At 38.8% G+C, this 25,777-nt stretch overlaps 1 protein-coding gene and 1 long non-coding RNA gene across 2 annotated transcripts in view; one reads left to right on the top strand and one right to left on the bottom strand.

Moving 5' to 3' along the window:
• The first annotated feature begins 1,250 nt into the window (after positions 1-1,250).
• Positions 1,251-9,565, top strand: LOC124716997. Its single transcript, XR_007005694.1, has 5 exons — positions 1,251-1,400; positions 2,406-2,562; positions 2,777-2,847; positions 5,278-5,335; positions 9,526-9,565. It is a non-coding gene; the product is annotated as an uncharacterized LOC124716997 (long non-coding RNA).
• Positions 9,566-17,735: 8,170 nt separating this feature from the next.
• Positions 17,736-25,777, bottom strand: part of LOC124716989 — a 229,569-nt gene continuing 221,527 nt past the window's right edge. Inside the window, exon 9 of the mRNA XM_047243616.1 lies at positions 17,736-18,815. Within this exon, the coding sequence (XP_047099572.1) occupies positions 18,492-18,815 (324 nt within the window). The 3' untranslated portion in view covers positions 17,736-18,491. The remainder of the gene's footprint in view (positions 18,816-25,777) is intronic.

Genomic DNA, 25,777 nt, shown 5'->3' with positions numbered 1-25,777 from the left:
TAACAGATACGCGATTTCCTGCCCACCACTACAGCAAACAGCCACGTTTAAAGTAGCCAGAAGCGGGATTAAGGCACTGCTCATACGCGAATACAGCTCTGCGCATGCGCACTAGCCCGCTGGCAGCTGCTCATACGAAGCTTAAAGCCCGGTCCACACGCAACGATCTGTCTGCGCAGACATCGGTGCAGATGTCTGTACATGCAAAAGATCGCTGCAAATGTGGTGTGTTCACACGACACAAACCCCAATCTACTACTCGCCCGCCATCTGTCGGTGTAGAAAAGAAATATCAGTGGCAAGCGACTACGCTCCCCGCAAACGTCAAATATTTAATTCAGTTATTTTGAAATATAGAAATGGAGGAAGTTCTGTTGTGGTCTGTGTTCGCAACTTGTGTTGCAAAAAAACATTCAGACCAAGCGCAGGAAACAGAGAAAGCGGGCAAAATGGTGTAGACAGTGGCTGCTAAAGCGAAAGCAGTTTTCTCACGTAAATTTACTGAGAGAGCTGCAGGACGAACCTAACGACTGGCGAAATTATTTGCAGATGGATGTCGAAACTTATAATTATCTCTTAAAGCTTGTAACCCTTCATATTATGAGAAAAAATACTTGTATGAGAAGGGCAATTTCTCCTCATGAACGGCTGGCGGTAACATTTGACACTCCAATTTCATCTTCAATTGTACTCCTGCTTGGTCTTGGCGTTTCTTGATCACTAAGAAAGCCAAGCAGATCAAAATACCATAACGTTGGCTGGTATACTTGATCTATTCCTACACCAGATCTAGATTTCTGAACTTTGGATAACTCAATTAGAGCATTGTATGCTGCAGTCTTTTTGTCTCGGTCACTATATTCTTTACTTTTAATCTTCCACAAACATGGGTGGTTTCTACATATTTCAACGAATTCACTTACAAACTCTTGAGAACACTGACGAGTATCAGACAATTTAATGCCCTGTGCACGCAAACACTAGACTGAGCAAACAGCTGTTTCGCGCCAGATTTGCGGCGATCTCCTGTCCACACGCTCCAACTTGTCTGCGCAGATGTGGTTTGAACCCACAGATTTGAGAGGTTTCGCTCAAACCTCCAACTCCAACTTCCAGGTTTGCACACACCTCAGGTTGGTGCAAATCTTCTGTCCACACGCAACGATCTGTCTGCGCAGATGTGATGTGCGCAGACATTTGCGCAGACAGATCGTAACGTGTGGACGGGCCTTAAAAGGCGCACATCACATCTGCTTTAAGCTGGTGCCAGTTAGAGAGCAAGGAAGCCGGTAGATGTCTGGCAACAGCGGATGATGGAGTAGATGGGGGAATCTTTTCCGTACTCTCCGGCCCACGCCATGTTCTTCAACTGACGGTAGCGGGACTGAGCGGATGTGTTGGTAAGTGAGGGCAAAATAAATAGTGGATTTAGCCGTTTTCTCCGTTGTTGCTGTCATATTTAATCACCCGAAAATGATTTGTTTTTAACACTTAGGGTATGTTTGAGCTTTTAACGGCTGAAATGTGTAGGAAGGAACGATTATTGTTTTATTTATACGGAGATTTGTTGACCACATTGCGCGTATAACTATATTGATGATTTCCTAATCTTCGCTTTGTATTTGAAGATGTTTCCACACTTTTGTGATAATTAACCGTAATCGAGTGAATTAGTTGTAATCTCATTTATAGTCCCTTATATTCGTGATTTGAGCATGTTGATGTGGTTGCAGAGCCATGCAGATTGTGAGAGGATTACTTCAGTTTGCAATCAGTGGCAACAGATTGTACGTCAGGATGCCTTGTGACGCGCAGAGGCCTTTATTTAGACAGTATGGAACTTGTGGAAGAATGCATAAGTATATCTGCAAGTTATGAAATCGTTTTCTTATGGGGGAATGAAGTACTTATGTAAGACTGGAATGGTTATAGTGCCGTCCTCATCTTTTCGAGGTATTCATTATAGTGAAGTGTAAACTTCATCGTACCATTTTCGGTTACGTTACGTGCTAGGAAGAACATTGTTTAGCAGTTTTGTTTGCCATAGAGATATAGTAGAAAAGTGCATTTAAGGTTTTGTTTGGTTTCAATATAATCGGAAAAACGAATAGGAAGCGTACCGGTGAAACTGGTAGAAACGATTTGTGGGGATGTAAAAGGGGTGGGGGGCGGCTAGCGTTGGCATAGTGTTCCTTTCCTCAAATTTGGTGCTGTCAGTTTTTCCTTCTGTTCTTTACCATTGGTAAGCACTTATAAATGAATGACATATGATGATATGCTAGCAAATAGCAATTACTTGATACCTGAAAGGTTATTTCACCTCTAACGTCCTGAAACTGTAGACAACATTTCACAGATTCGGTCTTGCATAAGCATTTGTGTGATGAATTTTTTTTTTGTTCTAGGTTATCTTCAGTTAAATAATGATGCATACCCATCATTTGCTCCCACATGGAATGTGGAGAGGATGGACATAAGTTACTTCATGATAATGGAGTCTGATCTTGTTAGAAAAATTGTTGAGTGTTCCAAGGGATGTACTGTGCCATGAAAACATGAGTGGTAAGCTTAAATTATAAATTTTGACACTTGGGGGTCTACTTTAATGAAAGTTTTTCATAGGTGATAAAAAGCTTTGAACTCATTTGCAATGATGATGTCCTTACCTACTCTGAAAATTAAGCTGATGGTACCCACAGCGTTCTGAATATGATGTGTTTATATTTTTATTATTTGTTCTGTTGATTTAAAGGATTACAGAATGTCAATGTTACAGGTTTTATGTCCGAATGATGCAGCTGGAAATTGGCACATGGGGAGATGATGTTGAGGATAGAAATTTGTAAGGTAAATTGTGGATTTCTTTAATGACTTCAAATACTTATTATTTTGTTTGAAAAACTAATTGCACAGATTTAATCAGTAGAGAATAGCAGACACGATACGTTATAGAAAAATTGGCATCAAGAGATAAGAGAAAAAAACATTCCAAAATAAATTGGATTGTTTAAATTTCACTACTAGAAGCGTATCGCAAGTTTTCTCATTGCATTAAACGACTACCTTTTTGCAAACTTATGAGAAATGACACCGAATGGGAATGGTGATGGTGTGTGTCTGTCAGTGCTTTGTAATATCATCACATGTATTTGTTTACAGTAAATAGTTTTTATATACAATGAAAAAATTAATTTTTGTAGTTATTCCTAACATGCAGTATTTTAAAACAGTATCATGCTGAATGTCATTCAGTACACTTTGGCATTCTTTTTCATTTTGGATGTAAAGTTCATACATATTTTAGCAACACATAGGGAATGATTTCTTAATGATTAGTGTCTGCTTATCTCTCACTGGCAGCTTATGTTGCCTTTGTGACTCTGTTGCTGAGGCCCATATAGCGCTACAAAAGAATTTTGTCAAAGCCGTTTGGTCAAATCTGTGAGAGATTACTGGAGAAGTATCTATCAAAGACCTTTGATAAAAGTTGGAAGTGAGGACCTAATACTGATTAAAGTCCCCCAATGTATACATTTTGAGTTACTAGTTTTAGTGTCTATCAAGCTTTCAGATGATGGAAAAGTATATTTGGTGCAAAATTGCTACAGTGGTCATTGCAAAGTATGAAGAATACAAAATTCTTCATAACACAAAGTATGCGGTCATAAGAGGTCGTAATTGTTTAAGTAGCTGCAACAATCAGTTGCCTTCAAAGGCTGCCCTGAGGATGATATGCTAACATGCGGAAAGAGATGCAGAAAAAGATACACAAGGAAATCAAAGTGTTGTCAAATTGTGCATAGGTGCAATAGATGTTTATTTGTAATGCAGATAACCTGTAGGTGAGGTCTTCAGTTTGAAGACTGGTTTGCTGCAGCTCTCAGTACTATTGTATCCGGGTCAACGGAAGCATCAGATTCCACCCATCTGCTTTGACCCATGATGTAAGGGTGTTACAGTGTGTGACATTAAGGTGCGAAGTTTGAGTTGGTTGTGTTTGTAGATGTCCTGTTGTCTGATGGTGCCGTGTGTGTGTGTGTGTGTGTGTGTGTGTGTGTGTGTGTGTGTGTGTACTTTTGGTTTTGTTTTTCATACTTGAAGGTGTTGGTGTTTTTGTATCAATAGCTATGACCAAATCTAATTTACATAGCTTTGTGTAGGTATTGGTGTTTCGGAAAGTGTTGGATTCCTGTAGATTTAGTATTTATTTATTTATTTTTTCGTCATTTGTGTGTTTTGGGATCATGTAGTTTCTTTAGTTATATTTAGTTTGTCCCCTCCCTAAAATCCCCAGTTTCCTGTGGTTGTCCCACTAGTTTGATTGTATTTTAGGTGTATATGTAGTTGACATCATTGGCACCATCGCAAGTAACTACTGCAGCCTACATACTTCTCAATTGGATAACTGTATTCATCTCTTGGTTTCCCTCAATTGCATTTACCCCCCCCCCCCCCCCCCCCCACACACACACACACACACACACACACACACACAATTTTCCTCCAGCACTAAATTGCACACACACAATTTTCCTCCAGCACTAAATTGGTGATACCGTGATCTCTCAGAATGTCCTAACAAATTTCTTTCCTCCCCAATTCTATTCAGTAAATCATTAGTTATGTGATACTCTTCTAATCTTCAGCATTCTTCTGTAACATCACATTTCAATATTAAGAAGGCACGAAACATATACACGGGTCACGTGGGGGAGGATCCCTCCCCACTAGAGCTCAGCTTGCTCTACGCATGCGTGAATCTGGCAGTTTGGGTGCACCAGAAAAATTTTTCAAGTTAGCATCTGGCTACTTGCTGCTACTGCTCATACAGCAAACAGCTAAGCTTCAACGTGAATTCAGCTATGCGCATGAGCCCGCTGGCAACTGCTCATACGAACCTATTGTAACACTGAAGTCTGAGCCTGTCCTGGATGCTGGATGGTTATTTTTGCCTAAACTGGTCTGTTGCTGTGTATTAGTGTTAATTTGTTACACCCAAGTAACAACTTTCATTTTATGAGTGGAAGTTTATTTTGCTACCAGTGGCTCTGCCTTTCTTTCCTCACATGATAATATCAAAGTAATGTTCTTTAGGAATTGTTTCAGTAGTGCAATATGTCATATGCTGTAGTCTTAATTGAACATTTTGTAATGATGAACCTCCTTACCTACTCAGATAATCAACTGATGGCAACCCACAGCGTTCTGATAGAATAAGATGTGTTAAATTATATTCCTCTCTGATTTTAGGGAACTAAACAGATTTTAATATTTCAGGTGTAAGCCACTCGAGGAGACCCGAATAGTTAATGAATACTGTGGAGCTCTTTAAAAGGTAAAGTTATTTTTAATTACTCCTAATTACTTATTTTTAATTCATTGATATTTTGTGCGGGAGAGGTTTCTGAGAGAGAAGTGGTGCACTGAAGTTGTGTTCACCCTGAGTTTCCAACAATGTTTCAAAATACATTTCCAGGCTACTGCTTTGTTGCAGAGGTTAGAATGAGGTTTTGAAACGTGTAATTGCAGCAGTTTTAGTATGCATCAAAGGAAACAATGTTTCTGGCGGCCACCTACCACATATCACCATTGCACAATGCTAGCAAATGTTTATACATCATGTGTTTTCGAATGCCACTATATAGTGAGTTTCTCAAATAATAGTGGACGAGACAGGAGTGTGTGTAATTTAGGTGCTGTATGGGGAAAGGAGTTCCTATTAAAAGTAAGGAGTTCTGGGACACTATTACTTTTTGCAGCAACTGCATACAGGGGAAAAAAAAAATTGTCATCCTTTACCAGTGAGGGGAAGCAAAATATGGAGAAAGTAACAGATCAGGCAGTGTTGTTGACAGTGTAGCAATCTATACATGGTAGGTATGGTCACCCTCTCCTGCAATTTGTGGATGAAATTCATAAGCCAAAAGAAAGTTGGGCATCATGAGCAAAGAGATAAACAGAAAGTTGCTTGTCTTTGTTTTAAACAGTGCAGTAACATTCATCTAGTTACTTTGGCACAGTACTTTTACTTAGGACTTTAAAAAATAATTTGTGAACTTGTCATGAATTTGTTTGAGGTAGACTCTTTGTGGTTGTTGTGGGGTGTAGTAAAATCAGATGCAGTGACAGTTTGTCTCCACGTGCCTGGGATAATCTGACCTGTCTGTAAATCATATAAATCAAAGCTTCCTTGTGGGGTGTATTGATTCTTTACTGCAGCATTTCACCTTAAAACTTTGTAGATTTTTTTTTCCCTCTCTCTTCCTGACCTTGAAAAAGGTTTTCAGACTTTCTTGTCATGGAAAAGTGTTGTATGCCATAAAAACAGGTAGGACTTCTGTCCCTCCAGGATAAGCATTCAGCTTGGTCAGTTCATTTTTTGGTTCCCTTATGGTTGCTTTCTTGAACATACCTTCATATGAAATTCTTTCTTGCAGCTAATATTTGCATACACATGCAATTTTATGTCATTTCTTTTGTTGCTAGCATTTGAGAGAGAAACTTGATTTCAGGTTTTGGAATATTTATTAGTGGGAGGAGGTGATGCTGAGGAGAAAGTGGCTGGTCCTTCCACATCATCCCCACAGAAAAGATATTGTGTGTGGGTAGCAAGATGGCTACAATGTTGCTTTCCAGTTGCTTACTAAAGTATTGTGATAGCAGGGGTAAAAGTCTAGCAGTGCTATGAATCTTCCAAAGTTGTTTACTCTATAGCTCACAGTAACTGAGAAAGAATTGGCACATTTTATATGGGGTACCTGTAGAACATTCAAAGCTGCAAACTGCTCAAATTTTTTCATCTACGAAGAAAACTCAGCTTTGCTCTCAACCATGTGATGATCTTATTCATACCTCTTAACAGTATTTCAATTTATTAAAATTTCACATATTCCATTAGCCATTTGTAGCTGACATGCCTTAATGTGGTAATAGTAAGCTTGAACAAGTTCTGTTACTCAATTCAGTGCTTAGTCGAAATAATAGTGGGCTTTACTGCACTGAAAGATGAATGTGCTTAGAAATTGTTTGAAGAGGAGCTTGTGCATGATAATGATCAAAGCAAAGAGTAGTTTTTATGTCACTTGTTTGTTTCCTCAGTGTTTGAAGAGCTGATTTGGGACTGAGTTTATGCATCTTAAATATATTTGCTTTGGTGTATAGGGTGAGTCACATAAGAGTTATCACCTTTTATTTTGTGAGAAGTTCCAGATATCGAAATTAAGATTTTGGCAATTGATAGTGTGCTAAGGGACAAAGGGACATGTACTTCGCTATGATATAAGGATCCTTAACTCTTATATTGGTGGAAATAAAGAAGCAAGTATGATTTTTTAAAATAGAAATGTACTTTTTAATGGCATCTGAAAGAGCTTGAAGAGAAGAGTGCAGTGATAAAATGCTTGTTACTGTTTAGGTTGAAAGTCTTCACAAAACAATTGGAGCAATATTGTGTTATAAACACATTCATGCCAGGCTAGGTCCTTTTAAGATAGCTTACTTGTCTGCATTGCAGAAGTAGCAGTAAGTGTCGGTTATAGGCACATCATTTCTGCTTAAAAATTCCATGCATACAGACTGCACTTTCAGAGGTTATATGTGCATAAATTCTGCCCTTTTTGTGTACCTGAATATGAGCCATATAGAATTTTGTTGCTTTGCTGTGCATTGCTGGGAAGACAATGCTATGTTTATTCAGACGAAGCAACATTTACGAACAACGGTACTACAAATTTACATAGTGTGCACTACTGGACAGTGGAAAATCCTTACTGGCTTCATGAGATAAGACTATAATGGCTGCAACGTAAACCTCTGGTGTGCCATCTTGGTAAATCCCACTAGGGACCTTACTTCGCCTCAGGGATGGTAATTGGAAACATGGTATGCACATGTTCTTATGGAACATTGTCTGCTCATTCAGAAGAGGTATCACTGCAAAAGTGACAGAGTATGTGGTTCCAGCATGATGGCTGCCGAACTTTCTCTTCCCATGTTGCAACGCAATGACCAGAGGAAAAGTTTCCTGGCCGTTGGGTAGGCTGGAATGGTGCAGCACAATGGCTGACCAGGGCTCATGATTTGACTTCTTGATTTCTTTCTGTGGAAGTACTAAAAGATGTACCTATCATGAAGCCCTAATAATGTTGGACAATATGCACTGTTGAATTGCCACAGTATGCAACAGCCTATCCTACAATGTACTGTAATCTTCTCTTGAATGGCTACAATAAATATGCCTTGCAGTCAGTGGTAAACAATATGAACATACAAACCAGTGTCAAATAAAATTAAGTTTAGAAAAATATTTATTTTGTGGGTGGCATTTTGTAGGTCATTCTGAGTACTGTTTAGTTTATTTAATGTGTATTTTGTCTGATTACAATTTTGAGTAATATTCATCAGGCAGCAGGTGGTTTACTTTAAGAAGCACTTGGTTAGAGGCAGGTCATTTAATTATTAACAATAAAAAAATTTCCTAAGAAAGTTAATACATAAGTTTCCTTATTCCTTTATGAGGGCAGTGTGAAGTATGGATGATGTTTGTGTTTTGGCTTTGACAAGTAAGCAGCAATGAGGATTTAAATGGAAAATTTCCTGGCAGAACTAGTTTTTTTCCACAGAAAACTGGAGACATAACATTTGAAGTTGTTTTCCTAAGCCTCATCTGATACACAAGAAGCTAGTATATGTTGTAGTTCCTTGTACAAAAATCATTGCTGACCCTGTATCTGTGTCGTGTAAAAAGTGAGGTTTTTATCTTAGTAACATAGGCCTGTCTTGCTGCACATAATGATGTAACCTCACATGAGAGCTCTGCTTGGCAGTGTTACCACTGCAGTATCTGGCTCTTGTCTCATTGCTTTCCAATTTTAGTTCATTTCTCAGATTCTTTTGCTTAGAGTTTCAGCCTCAACATTAACAAGCATTATATCACTACTCTTCAAGCCCTTTTGGATGCTGTTAAAGTATCTATCATCCTATTTAAAAATTGTACTTGGTAAAATTTGTCAATACAAGTGAGGGCACCCATACCCCTCCCCCATCTCTCAGGGTAAGGAAAAACTATTGTGTAGTCAGGTGTTTTTCCTTGAAAAATGAATTAAGCCAGAATTGTGCAGGTTTTTTAATGAGGTTGGAACTGGAATGGAGACAAGATTTAAGGCTTCTTATAGCACATAGCAAAGTAAATGCCGTTAGTGTACTATAATTTGCTGAAAACTTTGTTTTGATACCTGGAATTAATTAAATGAAAGTGGTGTTACATACCTGACTCGCCCTGTATAGTTAACATTTCTTTTCTGGCACTTGGCTTCTTACTATATAATTTCAGTTGCCCTTGTTGATGTTGCAGAAAATAAGTGCAGTCAGTATAAGGCAGATGATGAAATGCTAATATGTAGCAGTAACTTGAAACCAGAGAGCAGAATTCACCTCTAACGTCCTGATGCCTTGTTTCCTTTCTTCCATGTGTGGAGTGGCATTTACAACTAGTCTCATTAATATGGAAACTTCTTGTCATTGCAGGTCAGTGCCTGTGGCTTTGGGAGGTGAGATTAAGGTAAGGTTTATTTTGTAAAATGTTTCCAGTGCACTAAAAGTGTGTTTACAGGCATTCTGCTGAGTTATTTTCATTATATGCATAATATTTAGATGACCAAGCCAGCCATCTTCTTTAGGCGCTTTGAGTTTTGCTACTGTGTACTTGCTGCCTGTGCAGAAGGTGGAAACTGAGTCCTTGTTTACCTGTTGCTTACAAGTCTTCATTGTTTGGTACTGCTTTCACACGTTGTATGAACACAAACTCCTGTTCATACTAGTGCATATTGTGCATCATCTCAAGTGCAAATTTTGAATTCATGATTGCCTTGGCTATATTTTACCAGATATGCTGAGATGATGTATGGCAGTTTCATTGTCATGTAAGCACATTTTAAGGTTCTCATACTTATTCATTAATCTCAGCTTATCCTCATTTGCCTGATGAAGTATGAGAACCTTAAAGTGACACTAGGAGGGATGGCAGGACTAGGCAAAGTGGGAATGAACAATAAGAAACTAGAAATGAGTTATGTGCAGTGAATAGAACTTGCTGAAGAGGGCTTTTTCCATCTTTTGTGTAAAAAAAAAATCTGGTATGCAATATAGTTTCCTGACATTACATTTTGGGTGGGGCATTGTAAGTAGTATACTCCCCCTTAATTGACAGCTTAGTGATTGTTTTATATTTATAAAAAATTAAAGATTGTACCTTCGTGCTAAGCTCTCTCCCTCAAGAAAACCGCACACCTAAAGACGGAATCTCTGTTGCAATTACATGCAGAAGTAAGTTATGGGTCATTTATTTACAGAAGTTTCATTTTTAACAAATGTTACTTTTGGATGTAGAACTGTTAATCAAAAGTCATTTAAATTCAACATCCTGTTGGGCTCGAATGCTTTTATGAACACTTTTATGTATATAGTTTTGCAGTGTTTCTGGATTGGTGAAGGAAGATATTCGTTGGTAGTTAGATGCATTTCAGAAAGTTTGGAAAATTTTCTGCACTTGGTTTTACTTTCAGTATCATTGCTGTGAAGTTCTAAAAAAGTGCTATAGTAAACATCCACTAAAGCCAAAGGCAACAGTTTCTGCATTGTGATTGCCTTAGGATGTGTGATGGACATCTGTACTTGCTCCAGGTTTGCAGCTGTGTACTATTAGATTCATTTGTCTTGGGCACTTGGAAAATAAGTTGCTGATTTTGTGCCTGCAGCATTTGTGTCATTCCCAACACTCTACTAATTACTGAGTAAATTTCTTTTCCTTTGAATCTCAGATAATGAAACATATAAACTAAATGCAAATGATTATCCAGTGATCAGATGTTATACTAAAAAACTTCTCATTTTGATTTCACATTACAGCTTCGGTATCTTCAGATCAAAATGGAATGGTGTGAATAGTTGTGGCTTTATTGAATTACTGACAATGTAGTTAGGGAAAAGAAAGGCTTGTTAATGCACAGATTATTTCACAGGACTAATGTAGGTTGGACCTACAACGTGAGAAAAGTAATGAGGCTGACAGTACCGTGAACAATCTGGCAACACCGTGTGCTTTTTGTAGCCTGGTGTGTTCATCCCTTCTAGATGCCCAGTGGTTCAGCTCCATATGGCCATCGTGTCATTTTTTTATAAGTGGCAGTCTCACAAAATTTCGCCGATGGAACATTGGAATTTAGAGCAACGTTATTCCATAAAGTTTTGTGTTAAACTTGGGGAATCTGTATGTCTTAAAAAGCACGTCATTTTGGAACTTTGGAGAACATTCAAAAGAAGTGACCGATGTGCAGCACTATTGCCAATGGGAACTAATTTGAAGGGATAATACTGTTTGAAAAATAAATTCCTAGAGAAAGTCTCATTACTTATTTCATGTAACTCATATGTTGTATTAAATATGTAGTTGTCAGTATCTGTAAGGTTTGAAAATAAAGTGTGATGACTCCAGTATATGATGAAGTGATGTTACTGTTTCATACCTGGCTCTGGTGCATAAACTGTTTTTATTCCTTAGTTTAATTCTACATGCAGAAATGCTTTGATTGTTCTATAATTGATTCTTAAGCCGACATCTGATAAAAGAATTGTTTTATATGCCGTGGCGATTGTGAAACACAATGTTACTGTAAGAACAACTTGTCATAAGTGTAATCCAGATACAAGGTTGATTTCCTGCTTTACTTGAGCAGTCACCTTTACTGTTAGGCCCTACAAGCTTGTGTCCAGGCCTGACACTGCTATAAATTGTTTAAAATAATGCTTATTACAACCAATTTGTCTTCATAGTATGTGATTTACTGATTTGTTGTGAACATGACGTGAGCAAACACTATTTCAGTACGTTGCCTGATTAAGAACTGCATCGTCAGTCTCAAGTGGAAGTGCTGTTCTTAGAATAGCATGGTCCAATCCAGCATGTTAAAACATGCCCTGAAATTTTTCATACAGGAAGAATACACCAAAAAATGCAATTTCTAAATTTTAGCTGCTACTCTGCACTGTTTTTTCCCACACAGACTGCTTATAACTGCAGTTTGTACAGCCCTTCCTGCTAGTACACTTTTGGTGAATAAGAGTTGTGACATGAGCAAAGTCCAGACCACACTGAACATCTCAAATTGTTAGTTTTTTCAGTAACTTGCAGTTCATATTGAGAGCTAAACTGTTGGAGTTTTTGAATTATTTTCTAGCAGAGGAAAGAAAATAAAGGCAGTGTATATGATGCATTACAAATGACTTATGTTTTGAATAATGTGTGTTTTACTGACAGTGAAACAGCTTCTTGTTTGGTGTAGTCATAAAAATGTGTAAGTGTATTGGATGACAAAAACTCATACTAGGCACACCTGGTAAAAGAAATCTTAATGCATTCATGCACTGAAACAGTAACTGCTAGTTTTATTTAGTCAGAGTTGGGATGGAGTAAGAAATGGCCATGGCTGTTGGGCTGCATACCAGGTATACTTTATCAGATTCGGAGAACATATTATCAGATTCGGAGAACATAGTAATGCAAAATGAAAATGTGCATATGACCGATGTTCAACAATATTGTCCTGAGCTATTGGAATCTATTTTCTGACAATTCTCCGAAAAATGCTGTTGGTAAGAAAGCATTTTGGGTGCAATAGTTAAGAATTTTGTGTCAATTAAGATTATTGTAATGGTCTTTATCAGGAACCATGCAAACAAATATTGATAGCGAGTTGGTTTGTTACCTGCCTTTTGAGCGGTGCCAGAGAAGATAGCCCATAGAAAATATAACAGATCTCACAAAATTGTTTCATTTGGATGAAATGGGGAAATGTGGATCAACTGCAGACTGAGGACACTGACTAACAGTGAAGGCTCCCAGGTGGAAAAAAAATCCAACAGGCTCATTCTTTTAGATGTTGACTACTGATGGGTTTATTCGACATGCTTTGTGGTTGTTTGCATTGAAGAAACTGGGGACTATCATAAAGAATGACACCAACAAAATTTAAAGAGTGGCTTATACACTTTTTTATATGTGGGAGCCAAGAACGCTAATATTGATAATGCAGCTTTTCCCTCGGTTCGATTAACCCAAGCACATGTACCCAAGAAGTCACGCAGTGGGTCATCAGCTAGAGAAGAATGACAGAGTCTTATTCTTAAATAGGGAAGTGGAGGAGGTAGAAGTGCTGGAAATTATGAAACAGCATAAATCACATGCGACATTGACAAAATTGCAGGAGAAAATGTTAATTAACTGTGCATCCCATTGCAACTCAACATTAGTACCTTGTAGCAGAAGTGAACAAATGAATTAACATACACTTGACTAGCCTACCTGTGAACTTTTATTTTCTAGCAGAAAAATAAAATTTTGGACTTTATATATAATACATTATATAGTTACATTTTTATGTGTATTTCTTAATTTGATATTACATGAAATAGGGGCTCTAGTAATAAGATTAGGGGATGATATCAGCACCAGTGAAGAGACAGAGGATGAGGATGACGGTAACACACACTTGAGGTTATGGAGTCTATCCTTTTTATAAGATGCAGATGAGAAATGCATTAAAATGTGTACCAAGGAATGGAAACATAATTTTTACTTTATCTTAATATACATTTCACACTACCTCTTTATTTATAAAGAGGGTGTGTTTCAATCTCTTGAGGCAACTGACTTTGTGTAACAACATTGGCTACATAACCATTGGACTATAATTATTGTTGGTTTGCAAGAGAAGTTATTAAGAAGACTGTTACAAAATGGATGGATGCCTATTTTGCAGAACCATAATGCTCAGAAAGGTCTAGAGACGACTTATCCAGCAGTGCATTTAAAATAGCTGAATGTAATGATGGTGATTATGACCTGAGCTGTAAAATATTAATTTGTTCACTGAGTTTTCAAGAATTAGTTTCAGTTTCTGAAGTTGGACACATTCAAAATTCTTGGAGTAGTAGTTTACAGCCAGCCGCTGTAGTCGAGCGATTCTAGGCGCTTCAGTCCGGAACCACGCAACCGCTGCGGTCGCACGTTCGAATCCTGCCCCGGGCATGGATGTGTGTGATGTCCTTAGGTTAGATAGGTTTAAGTAGTTCAAAGATGTAGGGGACTGATGGCCTTAAGTCCCATAGTGCTCAGAGCCATTAATTTACAAACCTAATTCTATGTTTCTGTTACTATGAAGTTTCCATTCAGAATGGTATCCACTCTACACAACATACCAGGTGTACCGGTATGAAATGAGCCTTAAGATACAAATGTGGAACATTTGTTGTGAACGTGCCTTAATTTTTTGTTTGTTTGGTTGGTATATGACATCTGTCAAAGATATTTAGTATACATCAAGTCATGGAACAAACAACAACATATGTTTTCATCGTGTTAAAGTCACATTTTGTACCAGAAAGTGATGAATTGCAGAAAGCATTAATTTTTTGTATTCATTTGAAAAAAAGTGCTGCAGAGTTGCATCGAATCGAGGCATATGGTGATCATGCTCTATCAGAAGCAACATGCAAAAGATGGTTTCAACGGTTCAGAAATAAGGATTTTGATGTAAGAAATGAAGAACGTGGAAGACCACCAAAAAAGTTCGAAGACGCCGAATTGCAAGCAATATTGGATGATGATGATACTTTGAGTCCGAAGCAAACGGCAGCAATGCTAAATGTTGCACAACAAACAATTTCAGACCGTTTGAAAGCTATGGGAAAGATCCAAAAGTGTGGAAAATACAGATGGAAAACAGAAAAACCGTTTGTCAAATTTTGCTTCAAAGACATTAAAGAAAATCAATTTTGTATCGAATTGTTACTGGTGATGAAAAATGGATTTATTTTAAGAACCCTTAACAGGAAAAATCATTGGTTAATCTGGGACAAACATCAGCATCGACTGCAAAACCAGATCGATTTGGCAAGAAGACAATGCTCTGTGTTTGGTGGGATCAGAAAGGTGTGGTGTATCATGAGCTAAAACCCGGCGAAACTGTGAATACTAATCACTACAGACAACAAATGATCAATTTGAACTATGCATTGATTGAAAAAAGACCAGAATGGGCCAGAAGACATGGCAAAGTAATTTTTTTACATGACAATGCACCTGCACACAAAGCAAAACTGGTTCAGGATACAATCAGAACACTTTGCTGGGAGCTGCTACTCCACCCGCCACATTCACCAGATTTGGCCCCTTCTGAATACCATTTGTTTTCATCAATGGGACACGCATTGGCTGAGGAACACTTCGATTCCTACGAAGAAGTCGAAAATTGGGTGTCTGATTGGTATGCTTCAAAAGTCGAACATTTCTATTGGCATGGTGTCCACACATTGCCAGAAATGTGGTCAAAATGTATAGAAAGCAGTGGTCAGTACTTTGAATAAAATGCTTTTACTTTTCACTTCAAAATTAGTGTTTCATTTTCACAAAAAAATGCTCATTTCATACCAGTACACCTGGGTATGAATGAATGCCCAAGTGATCATCTTGCCGTCTGTAAATGTGGACATGTGGCTTTCACATGAAAAGAAATTGCAATAGCTACTAACCAATCGATACTGAATATCTGATCATGATGTAATAAACTGAATCATCTGTCTTTGTTCAAACATACATTGTGGAGGCCCTGCCAGTGAAACATTCACCACTCAACGTGTTAACATTGATGACAAATACATGATAATACATCAGTGGTAATGGTAAGGCCTTCCCCACCCACTGTGATTTCCTGTAAATGTTCACCAATACAGGGTTATTACAAATGATTGAAGCGATTTCACAGCTCTACAATAACTTTATTATTTGATATATTTTCACAATGCTTTGCACACACATACAAAAACTCAAAGTTTTTTTAGGCATTCACAAATGTTCGATATGTGCCCCTTTAGTGATTCGGCAGACATCAAGCCGATAATCGAGTTCCTCCCACACTCGGCACAGCATGTCCCCATCAATGAGTTCGAAAGAATCGTTGATGTTCTGGCACGTTTCTTGGTAGAGGAGGTTTAAACACTGAATCTTTCACATAACCCCACAGGAGATATCGCATGGGGTTAAGTCGGGAGAGCGTGGAGGCCATGACATGAATTGTTGATCATGATCTCCACCACGACCGATCCATCGGTTTTCCAATCTCCTGTTTAAGAAATGCTTCTGCTTTAGTCTTTTCCGTAAGATTTTCCAAACCGTCGGCTGTGGTACGTTTAGCTCCCTGCTTGCTTTATTCGTCGACTTCCGCGGCTACGCGTGAAACTTGCCCGCATGCGTTCAACCGTTTCTTCGCTCACTGCAGGCCGACCCGTTGATTTCCCCTTACAGAGGCATCCAGAAGCTTTAAACTGCGCATACCATCGCCGAATGGAGTTAGCAGTTGGTGGATCTTTGTTGAACTTCGTCCTGAAGTGTCGTTGCACTGTTATGACTGACTGATGTGAGTGCATTTCAAGCACGACATACGCTTTCTCGGCTCCTGTCGGCTTCAGCCGAACAAAACTTTATGAGTTTTTCTACGTATCTGTAGTGTCTCGTGACCATATGTCAATGAATGGAGCTACAGTGAATTTATGAAATCGCTTCAATCATTTGTAATAGCCCTGTATTCTCAATGCTTGTGTGTGTCACACACTGTTACTGTAGTGTTTTCCAGAAACTGTCACATCTTTGAAAGATAAAGTGTCTTACTTGATGCAACGAGCACATTATGTAGAATAATGATAGTTCGATGGGCCACAATTGTTACTTATATATTGTTTCCAAAGGTGCTTATGGTTCAGTGTGTGTTTACACCCACGTATTGTCTACATATGATCCCAACTACAAAGTTTGGGAGTAAGATGATCGCGAGGTTGCCACACCACAATAGTAATGTTCTCTCTCAACAATAATGTAATGCCAGCCCACAGCTAAACAGTAGTCTTGTGGTATGTAGCGGACACTTAACTTGGCTTGGAGGGTGTTTGCAACTATGGTTGCATAAGGTACAGATAGAGATTGGGCTTGAACTACCTTACTTACGACACTGCAAACCTCGGCAAGCAATTTTGCAGTATCTGTTGCCAAATACTTTGGGTTGCTCATTGTTTTCTATTTTGAAATGGGTGAGGGAACTAATCCTGGTCTGTCACTGAGTTCAAGTACAACTCTCACCACAACTAAAGGAATTGCCGATTTCTGAGTTTGTGTGTCATGTCTCCTTTCACAAAATATGGGTGTAGCCTGGCAGCTTTGTCAGAGTATGGCAGAGCTTGTTGCCTCACACTACTCCTTTTTGCCTCAGGTAGTGAGTATTGTACGTTTCTGTTTGCAGGCAACTGCCATGTTTATACTACATACTACAAAGTCAATGTTTCACTGCCCACACAGTGGATACACTAATTCTGAAATGTATGTATCATTGCAATTCATCTCATACAATTAATAAGTTAAATGTAATTTATAAAAGACTGTCAGTGAAAAACATGCTACATAAATATAAAGTTTTTAAAATTGTGTGTGTAAAGCATAATAACTTCACACTTTAATGGGATGTGATGATGTAAATTCAATGAGAACACACAATGCAGCATCATGAAGATGACCATTGTCAAAAAAGAGATTTTTTTTGTATGTTCTTTTATGATTTGCAAGTTTATTTCATTAATAAATGAAATACAGTAATTACTCATTACGAAAATGAAAACTTTTATATTTACCCTAAAAGCAAATTTATGCAAATAACACAACAGATCAGAGCTCATAAATGGCTACAAAAACTAAAGGAAGACTGAATTCTTACTTATCCAGATGAACAAATCTGGTAGATTTTCATATTTAATAATTATCTGAGTAAAGTGTGTGTGTTTTATTTGTTTCTACTGCAAATAAATATTTCCTGTTCACTTGTCTGATTACTTTGAAAATGGGACCTAGAAACAACCATTATCAAAAATAAGTAATAATTTTCACCAAGAGTAAGACAAAATGAAATGTTTAGTAAATATTTGTCCAAAAATATTGGCTATATAATTATCTGCAAAATGGCTTTTTAATAGTTATTAATAAGACATAATTATATGTCAAGACCTACTATTAGATAATTTTAGCTATTACACAAGTGTAACAACCAATGATTAAAGACTCGTAAATGAACTGAGACAATATAAACACTACATGACAAATTATGCTGTTATGGAATTGTTAGCAAAAATATAACATGACTGATGCGTTCAAACAAGAGAACTAATTCTCTTTGTTCACGAGACACTTTAGCCTCAGGAAATAAGCTGTTTGCAACAAATGAGCTAATGAACTTCAGTGTCAGGACAACAACTTCCTGTGATTTTGCTTGTCTGGTACCCAGTATAAAATAATATTGCAGTACACCAGGATTATGACTGCAGTCGTGCATAAAGATACCAAGAACATTCAAAAGGCAACCAGCACCCAGGATAGTGTCAGTTTGCTATTGTTGTTACTATTTCCTTTCCTTTGCTGTTTCTTGTTGCTTCTTATTGAGATTCTGCTGTTGTGCGAAGGTGTCATCATCTTCTTGTTCCATGTTTTTATGTGTAACTGGCAACACCATAGGGGCATGAAGTGAAATTGAACAATACAGTGTGATGGAGGATGACGATCCAAGTGCAGCAGGATCAACAGTGAGGCAATGTTTACGAGCCCACAGCAAAGATAAGGGTTCATGGTATCCTCTAATTCTGCCCCTCCACGATCGAGGTTTGCCATCACTGGCCACAACTTCTAAGGCTCCTCTGGCTACACCTGCGCGGCCAGATGGAATTGACTGTTGAGAAAGAAAATGAAAATGTTATTTAATTCATTCCCATGTAATGTGACAGATACCAGAGATACAGCTGTGATGAGCTGCTTCTGTAGACTACATTAACAACTACATATCTTAAGTGATAATAACTAATTTTGTTTAGAAAAGTGTTGATGCACTAGTTTAGTTCCTCTCATAGTTTGCAGCACTATACACCTGCTGTCCATCTCTGTCGCACCTCGCTTTTCAAAAGTGTTTCCGAAGAGTGAGTTAAAGCCTGATGTTCTTGAGTTGCAGTTCGCCTCACAATTTTCCCTGAATTATTGAGACAAGAGTCTCATGTCTTTTAGCTATTCTGGTGCATTCAGAGAGACTGTTAGGTTTTCTAGGCACTTTTATTCATAAATAAAACTAAATCAAAATGAAATATGTAGGCACCCAAATCTCAAACAAACTTAATAAATTTGTTTTTCCTAGCAAAGATATAAATATAATCTGTCAAAAGAACAAAAGCGATGTTGTTTTAAGTTTTTAATACACAAAGCAAAATTAGTATATCCTAGCCAAATCAATTCGCTATTAGTTTGTATTTGTAAAAGTAAGATTGCAGCACTTAATTCTGCCTCTGGTATACAATTCCGAAATACGTCTGTTACTGAGTTGGAAAGACTAACAGCACTATCTATTAGACCTTTGGGGTACTACAATGAGGATGGAGCACCTCCAGGCATACACCAATGCTGTGACCATCTCAAAAGATCTACTGCCACCTCTGTATTGTTAGTTGTAAATTGAGGAGTTCACAGCTTGGGGTACCATGATGTTGTCTATGCCTCTGGGTAGGATTACCCACGAACATGGGCCCAATGAGGACATAGAGTGGTCAAAAAGTGAATGAAGGGTAGCAGGATAAAGGACAGAGGGGGAAAAAGTGCAAAGGCAAGTGCCTCGGGAAAAACAGTGTTAGCGATAGTCAGAATGGGTAGTATGAGCAGTCGTGAATTGCTTGATATCTGTAACATATCATGGCAAAGGTAGGCTATGTTAGTTGTGGGTATCATGCAGCTTGATACTGTGTTCTGCTTTTCATAAAGAGGTCAGTCCAAATCCGTGCAGCAGCATGGTGAACTTGTATGTATCAAGTTATGACCAAGTGCTAGGGTTTGTATCCTAGGGCCTTGAGCAAAGGTGTCACCTAGTGACAACACTCATCCTGTGTTGCCTAGGGTGACAGATGGAGGTCTGTCCTCAGCTGGATGTCTCCTGTGTAGCGAATGAAGTAGCCAAAGCCTCAGAGCGTTTCCTTTGACTACTTGATTCTTTAGTTGATGTCGACTCCTGATGAATCAAAGATGTCCTGGTTTGTTCAGCAGTAGCCCCTGAGTATTTCCATGGTGAGGCCTGCCTGCTGCTCTCTCCCTCCCACTCCGTCAGTGGGGCAGCGATGGAAACCTGTTTTTCTGCTGCGTGAGCTGAGATTTCGTGTGAGCTGTGAGTGCATTTTTTGCTGTTGATGGGACACTCGCACCATTTCAGCAGCCAGGTTGCCATGAATGAGGTAATCTCTGCTGCTATGGTGGCTTTGAAGGCTGCTGCTGCTGCCTTGACCACAGCTGACAGCAGCAGTTGCTGCCCTTCCGCTAGCGACTGGTCCCTCCTTCCCCCCGTCCCCAGCCACTCACGGGTGGGGTATTCTGGCCATGTGCGGGTGGTAGTTGGTATATCTGGTCACTCCTCGGTAGCTGCCTCTCCCCCCCCCCCTCCCCCCCTCACACACACACACACACACACACACACACACACACACACACACACACACACACACACACACACACACACAATATTTCAGCTGTTTGCAGACAGAGGGAACACCTGATGTCTGCTCGTGTCTTGGGTGCAGTTGTCTGTTGACAACTTCCCCTTCGACGGCATTTCTTCTTTGCCATTGTCTTCAGGTTTGTGGCCTAGTTCTGACCATTGAAAGTTGGGTAGTTGCACCTGTTAGCAACATGTGGGCCACGAGAGGAAGCACATATTGCTGCCTCTTATCTTCCACTGTCACACATGGCCGCCTGAGCATTTTATGTAATGCAGGGCTTTAACGGCAATGCTTAGTCATGTGGCCTTCTTCCTGGCACTTTAAGCACTGCTACTATTGCTCCAGGCATGGAGGGAATGCTTCTGCTTTCATCAGGAAGCCTACTAGCTTCCACAATGCAAAAGTTTGCCTGCCATTTGCTTGGCCATGGCAAACTGCAGTGGCTTCCTCCTGTTTGTCCGGTTATGCCCACATCCCCAAACCCAGCATGCAACAGCCCTTCCTTCACTGCTGCCTAGTCACAGGTCCAAGGTCACCCATAGATGAGTGCCTTGGTAGACTTCTTGCACTGTCTTGGTAATGTCTTTTTCTTCTTTTGTCTCTCCATTATCTGGGTGCCCAAAGTGCTCTAGGGTGCACTGTGGTTGGCCTTGTTTGCCACTTGCAGTTCAATTGCAGCATTAGAGTCAATGGGCTTGATGTTGGCTTTGTCCCTGTAGCAGCCAGCAATCATATTGTATACCTTTGTCCATGATGTCCCTCAGCATTTAATATACAGAGGAGGGATGTGTGTGTGATCATCTGTCATTCATCGCTAAGCAGACTATGAGTTGCATGACCAAAGGCCCCTTTGCTGCCATAGCTCTCTTCTCACCGCCTCATTGCCCATATTGTTGCATGAGAAACACGACAAAATTTGCTTTGTGTCGTAAGAACAACACTACAATTCTGCTTACATCTCACCACAGCACACATGCTGTCTCAGCTCTTTGTCAGCCTCAGCAGCGTAGCATGCAGCAGCAGCAGCAATGCGCTCGCTGTACTACAAAACTAGCACTACCATCTGTTGATTCTTTGCTGTACTACATTGTGATAATTAAACATGTGAACTATTAAGCTCAGCAGATAATTTTAGGTATACTAGTATATGAGATCCAATTTTATGAAATATTGCCTACACGTTCATTGCCCTGAGCTACACTCAAGTTACCTGCAAAAACCCCCATGACACTTTGTCTAGTACCTTTGGAAATTAGCATGTTCAGACAGACAAGACAGTTTTAAATAAAACTTTTAAACAACAATATCATTTTTTTCCATGATCCGATTTTGATGCAATGAGGCAAAGTGCATGAAATCTGTCTAATAGTTTTGGAGATTAGCATGTTGAAATGAACATATGCCCAGCATTACAATTTTGTTGTTATTATAGAGCTAATTATTTCTGAAGAACAAGAGTTACGTACTGTATGCTTTGATGATTACTGGCACTGAACACTGATTCCTACTTTGTTTGTGACAATCTGCAACCTCAGACTCCAAATTTAGAGTAAATTTATGAAACATACAGCTAATAAAATTTCCTTTAGAAGGCTACAAACTTCATGTCTGGAATGTCTTGTTAACTTTCACATCAGTATAGAAAAATCTACTGCAAGTGGTGTGCAGCAAAGAAAATTCCATGTAGAACTTTTTTCTTTCTGTTGTGGCTGCATACAATTGTGCTCATCTGAACAGATTTTTCTACTTGCCAAAAGTATAATTCAACAGCAAAGTACTTGGAAGTATAAAATTGCAACGTTTTTGGATAGGCACTTTGATGTGTTTTATTCTCTCCTTTCAACACCAGGCCTACTGCTCACTTTTGCTGAATTTTTTAATTTTTTATTTATTTTTTTATTTTGAAACTTCATTATCTCAGAAGATTATTCCTTAACTCAATGGCAAGTTCATGTTAACAAAAGAAGCAGCAGTTTTTGTCTACACAGTAACACAATAAAAGAAGCATAGCGTGTGGGTTTACCAATCTGCTGACTAAGAGGGTACATGTCAGAAATAGAACTTTGCAGTTTTATTGCATTGTGTCTATTAATTGTTTCTCTCTGGTATCTGAAAGTGTTATTAGTTTCAAATTTTACAGTATTAGTTAGGTGAAATGCAGGAATAAAAGTGGTAGGTTTATTACAAAACAAATATGGTGACGAAAGACACATACTCTAAACTGTAGATATGGGTTTTAACTGAACAGCACATAGAAGAATGTATCTATGAAACAGTAATTTGAGTCCAAGTCATTACAGTTAACAGATTTCACACCAGTGAAATTTCACATTACATTACACAACTCAATAATAATAATTTTTACTTAGTCTTAACTTGACATCAACTGTAAACTGCCTCACCTGAATTTTACAAGTAATCACACCTTACTATAACATCAGTATACAGTCAGTATTTGGTATTTAGTTGAAACAACAACCTATAAATTTTTATTATTTATCATGTAGCTGATATTTAATGAATTCTTCTCAGTAATGTGAGGATCTCATTTTTTAATGTACAGCATGAATTGCCTCTTTCCACACCATATAGATATCTTGTGCAAACCATTTTGTACTTCATGACAATCTTTTGATGACTTTACTACATTGTAAATGACATCATTTGCAAACAATCAAAGAGGACTGGTTACATAATCTCTCAAACAGCAAAGGGCCTATAACACTTTCTGGTGTGAAGCTAGATATCACTTCTATTTTACTCAATGACTTTCCATCAGTTATTACATACAGTGACCTCTTTGACAGGGACTCATGCATCCAGTCACAAAACTGAGACATTACTCCATACACACACTATCTGATTAGACAGCCACTTGCGAGGACCAATATCAAAAACCTTCTGGAAATCTGGAAACATGGAATCAACTTGAGAGCCCCTGTCAATCACACTCATTACTTCATGGGAATGAGGGCTAGTTGCATACTGAAAGACTGATATTTTCTAAATCTGTGCTGGCTATGTGTCTGCAACTGATTTCTTTTAGGTATTTCATAACTGTCAAACACAGTATGTGTTCCAAAATCTTACAGCATTGCTAAGTATGTAGCTATTGCACAGTGCACTCTGAAAGGAACCTCACTGGTATACAATCGGCACAAGAAGACTAGCCTTCATTAAATGGCTTGAATTGCTTGACTACACCAAGAGTATTTACTTGTAAGTTACTTATGGTGGCAGCTACTTTTGATTTGAATTCTGAAATATTTAATGCATCTTCTTTGGTGAAGAAAGTTTGGAAAATGAAGTTCAGTCACTCTTCTGTAGTGGCCTGTCATCAGCACCAGTACCATTGCCACAGCACAGTGAAGTTAATGATTGTGCTGTTAAATTCTGAAATATTTAATGCATCTTCTTTGGTGAAGAAAGTTTGGAAAATGAAGTTCAGTCACTCTTCTGTAGTGGCCTGTCACCAGCACCAGTACCATTGCCACAGCACAGTGAAGTTAATGATTGTGCTGTTGGTGTACATTACATGTGATTAAAATCTCTCCAAATGTTCTACCAAATTTCAAGACAGTGTCATTGTGTAAGCTATTAAAAGCATCTCACACTAAAGTCCAAGCTGATTTTGGAGCTTATGTAAAACAACATCAATCTTCAAAATTTTTCTTTCTATTAAATCTTGCACGTTATTTCATCACATCTGCAAAAGTGTCCTGAACTGCTTTGTGGATGATGGGGGACCTGTGCAGTTTCTCTTAATTTACTGGATATGAACCTCTCAACTGCCATCAGTACTACTACTTTCAATCTAAGCCACATCTACTCAACACTTATGTAGTTAATTCGGGAGGGACAGAGACTCTCTCTTGTCGAGCCATCAGGCAAATTCTTATCCTTTTTTAATAGTTATATTTTGCATTAATTTTAGATAGATTTGGATGTTACAATATTCAGTCTGTATGGAACCACCTTGTGGGCATGTGGGGCGGCAGGTTTTATTAAGAAGAGGAGTTGGTTGTATAGTAGTTGTATATTACGCTGTCTTTCTCACGCGAGGCTGGCAACTAATTTTGTGGTCAGCCAGAAAGTGATGGAGAACATACTGAACTTAGTTCCCAGTCTGCATGGCCACATTCTGGTCCAGCCCACTGAAAGAAATGTTTCTATTTTCCTTCTACTTAGTGGGATCAGGACTATGATTATAAATGAAAGTACAAAGTTCTATTCAAACATATATTGAGTTAAGTATCTCTCAGACAACACTTCGAAAATCACAAATCTTCCTATTCTTAACAGCACAACTAGCAATTCATAGGCGACTTCTACGGCACGTTCCTATCAAATTCTCTTACGCCTTGACTAATAATACTCAAATGAATGCTACATTGGAACAATAAGAGAGAAGGAAAGTTGCTACTCACCATATAGCGGATATGCTGAACCGCGACAGGCATGATAAAAAGATTCACACAAACATAGCTTTCGGCCATTAAGGCCTTTGTCAGCAGAAGACACACACACACACACACACACACACACACACACACACACACACACACACACACAGAGTCTCAAGTGAAGTGTTGCAGTTTAGACGGAGGGTAGGAGAGAAGATGCAGAGGGGGGAGGGGGTAAGTAGCGGAAAGGAAAGAAATAAAAATAAAAGAAATTAAAAGACTGGGTGTGGCAGTGAAATGACGGCTGTGTGTGCTGGAATCGGAACAGGGAGGGGACTGGATGGGTGAGGACAGTGATTAACGAAGGTTGAGGCCAGGAGGGTTATGGGAATGTAGCATATATTGTAGGGAAAGTTCCCACCTGTGCAATTCAGAAAAGCTGGTGTTGGTGGGATGGATCCATATGGCACAGGCTGTCAAGCAGTCATTAAGATGAAGGGTATCATGTTAGGCAGCATGTTCAGAAACAGGGTGGTCCACTTTTTTTTTGGCCACAGTTTGTCAGTGGCCGTTCATGCGGACAGACAGCTTGTTGGTTGTCATGCCAACATAGAATGCAGCACAGTGGTTGCAGCTTAGCTTGTAGATCACATGACTGGTTTCACAGGTAGCCCTGCCTTTGATGTGATAGGTAATGTTAGTGACTGGACTGGAGTATGTGGTGGTAGGAGGCTGTATGGGACAGGTCTTGCATCTAGGTC

This window comes from Schistocerca piceifrons, chromosome 1 (assembly GCF_021461385.2).
Source record: "Schistocerca piceifrons isolate TAMUIC-IGC-003096 chromosome 1, iqSchPice1.1, whole genome shotgun sequence".
NCBI classification, from domain to species: domain Eukaryota; kingdom Metazoa; phylum Arthropoda; class Insecta; order Orthoptera; family Acrididae; genus Schistocerca; species Schistocerca piceifrons.
This window is presented reverse-complemented; position numbering and strand designations above follow the sequence as displayed.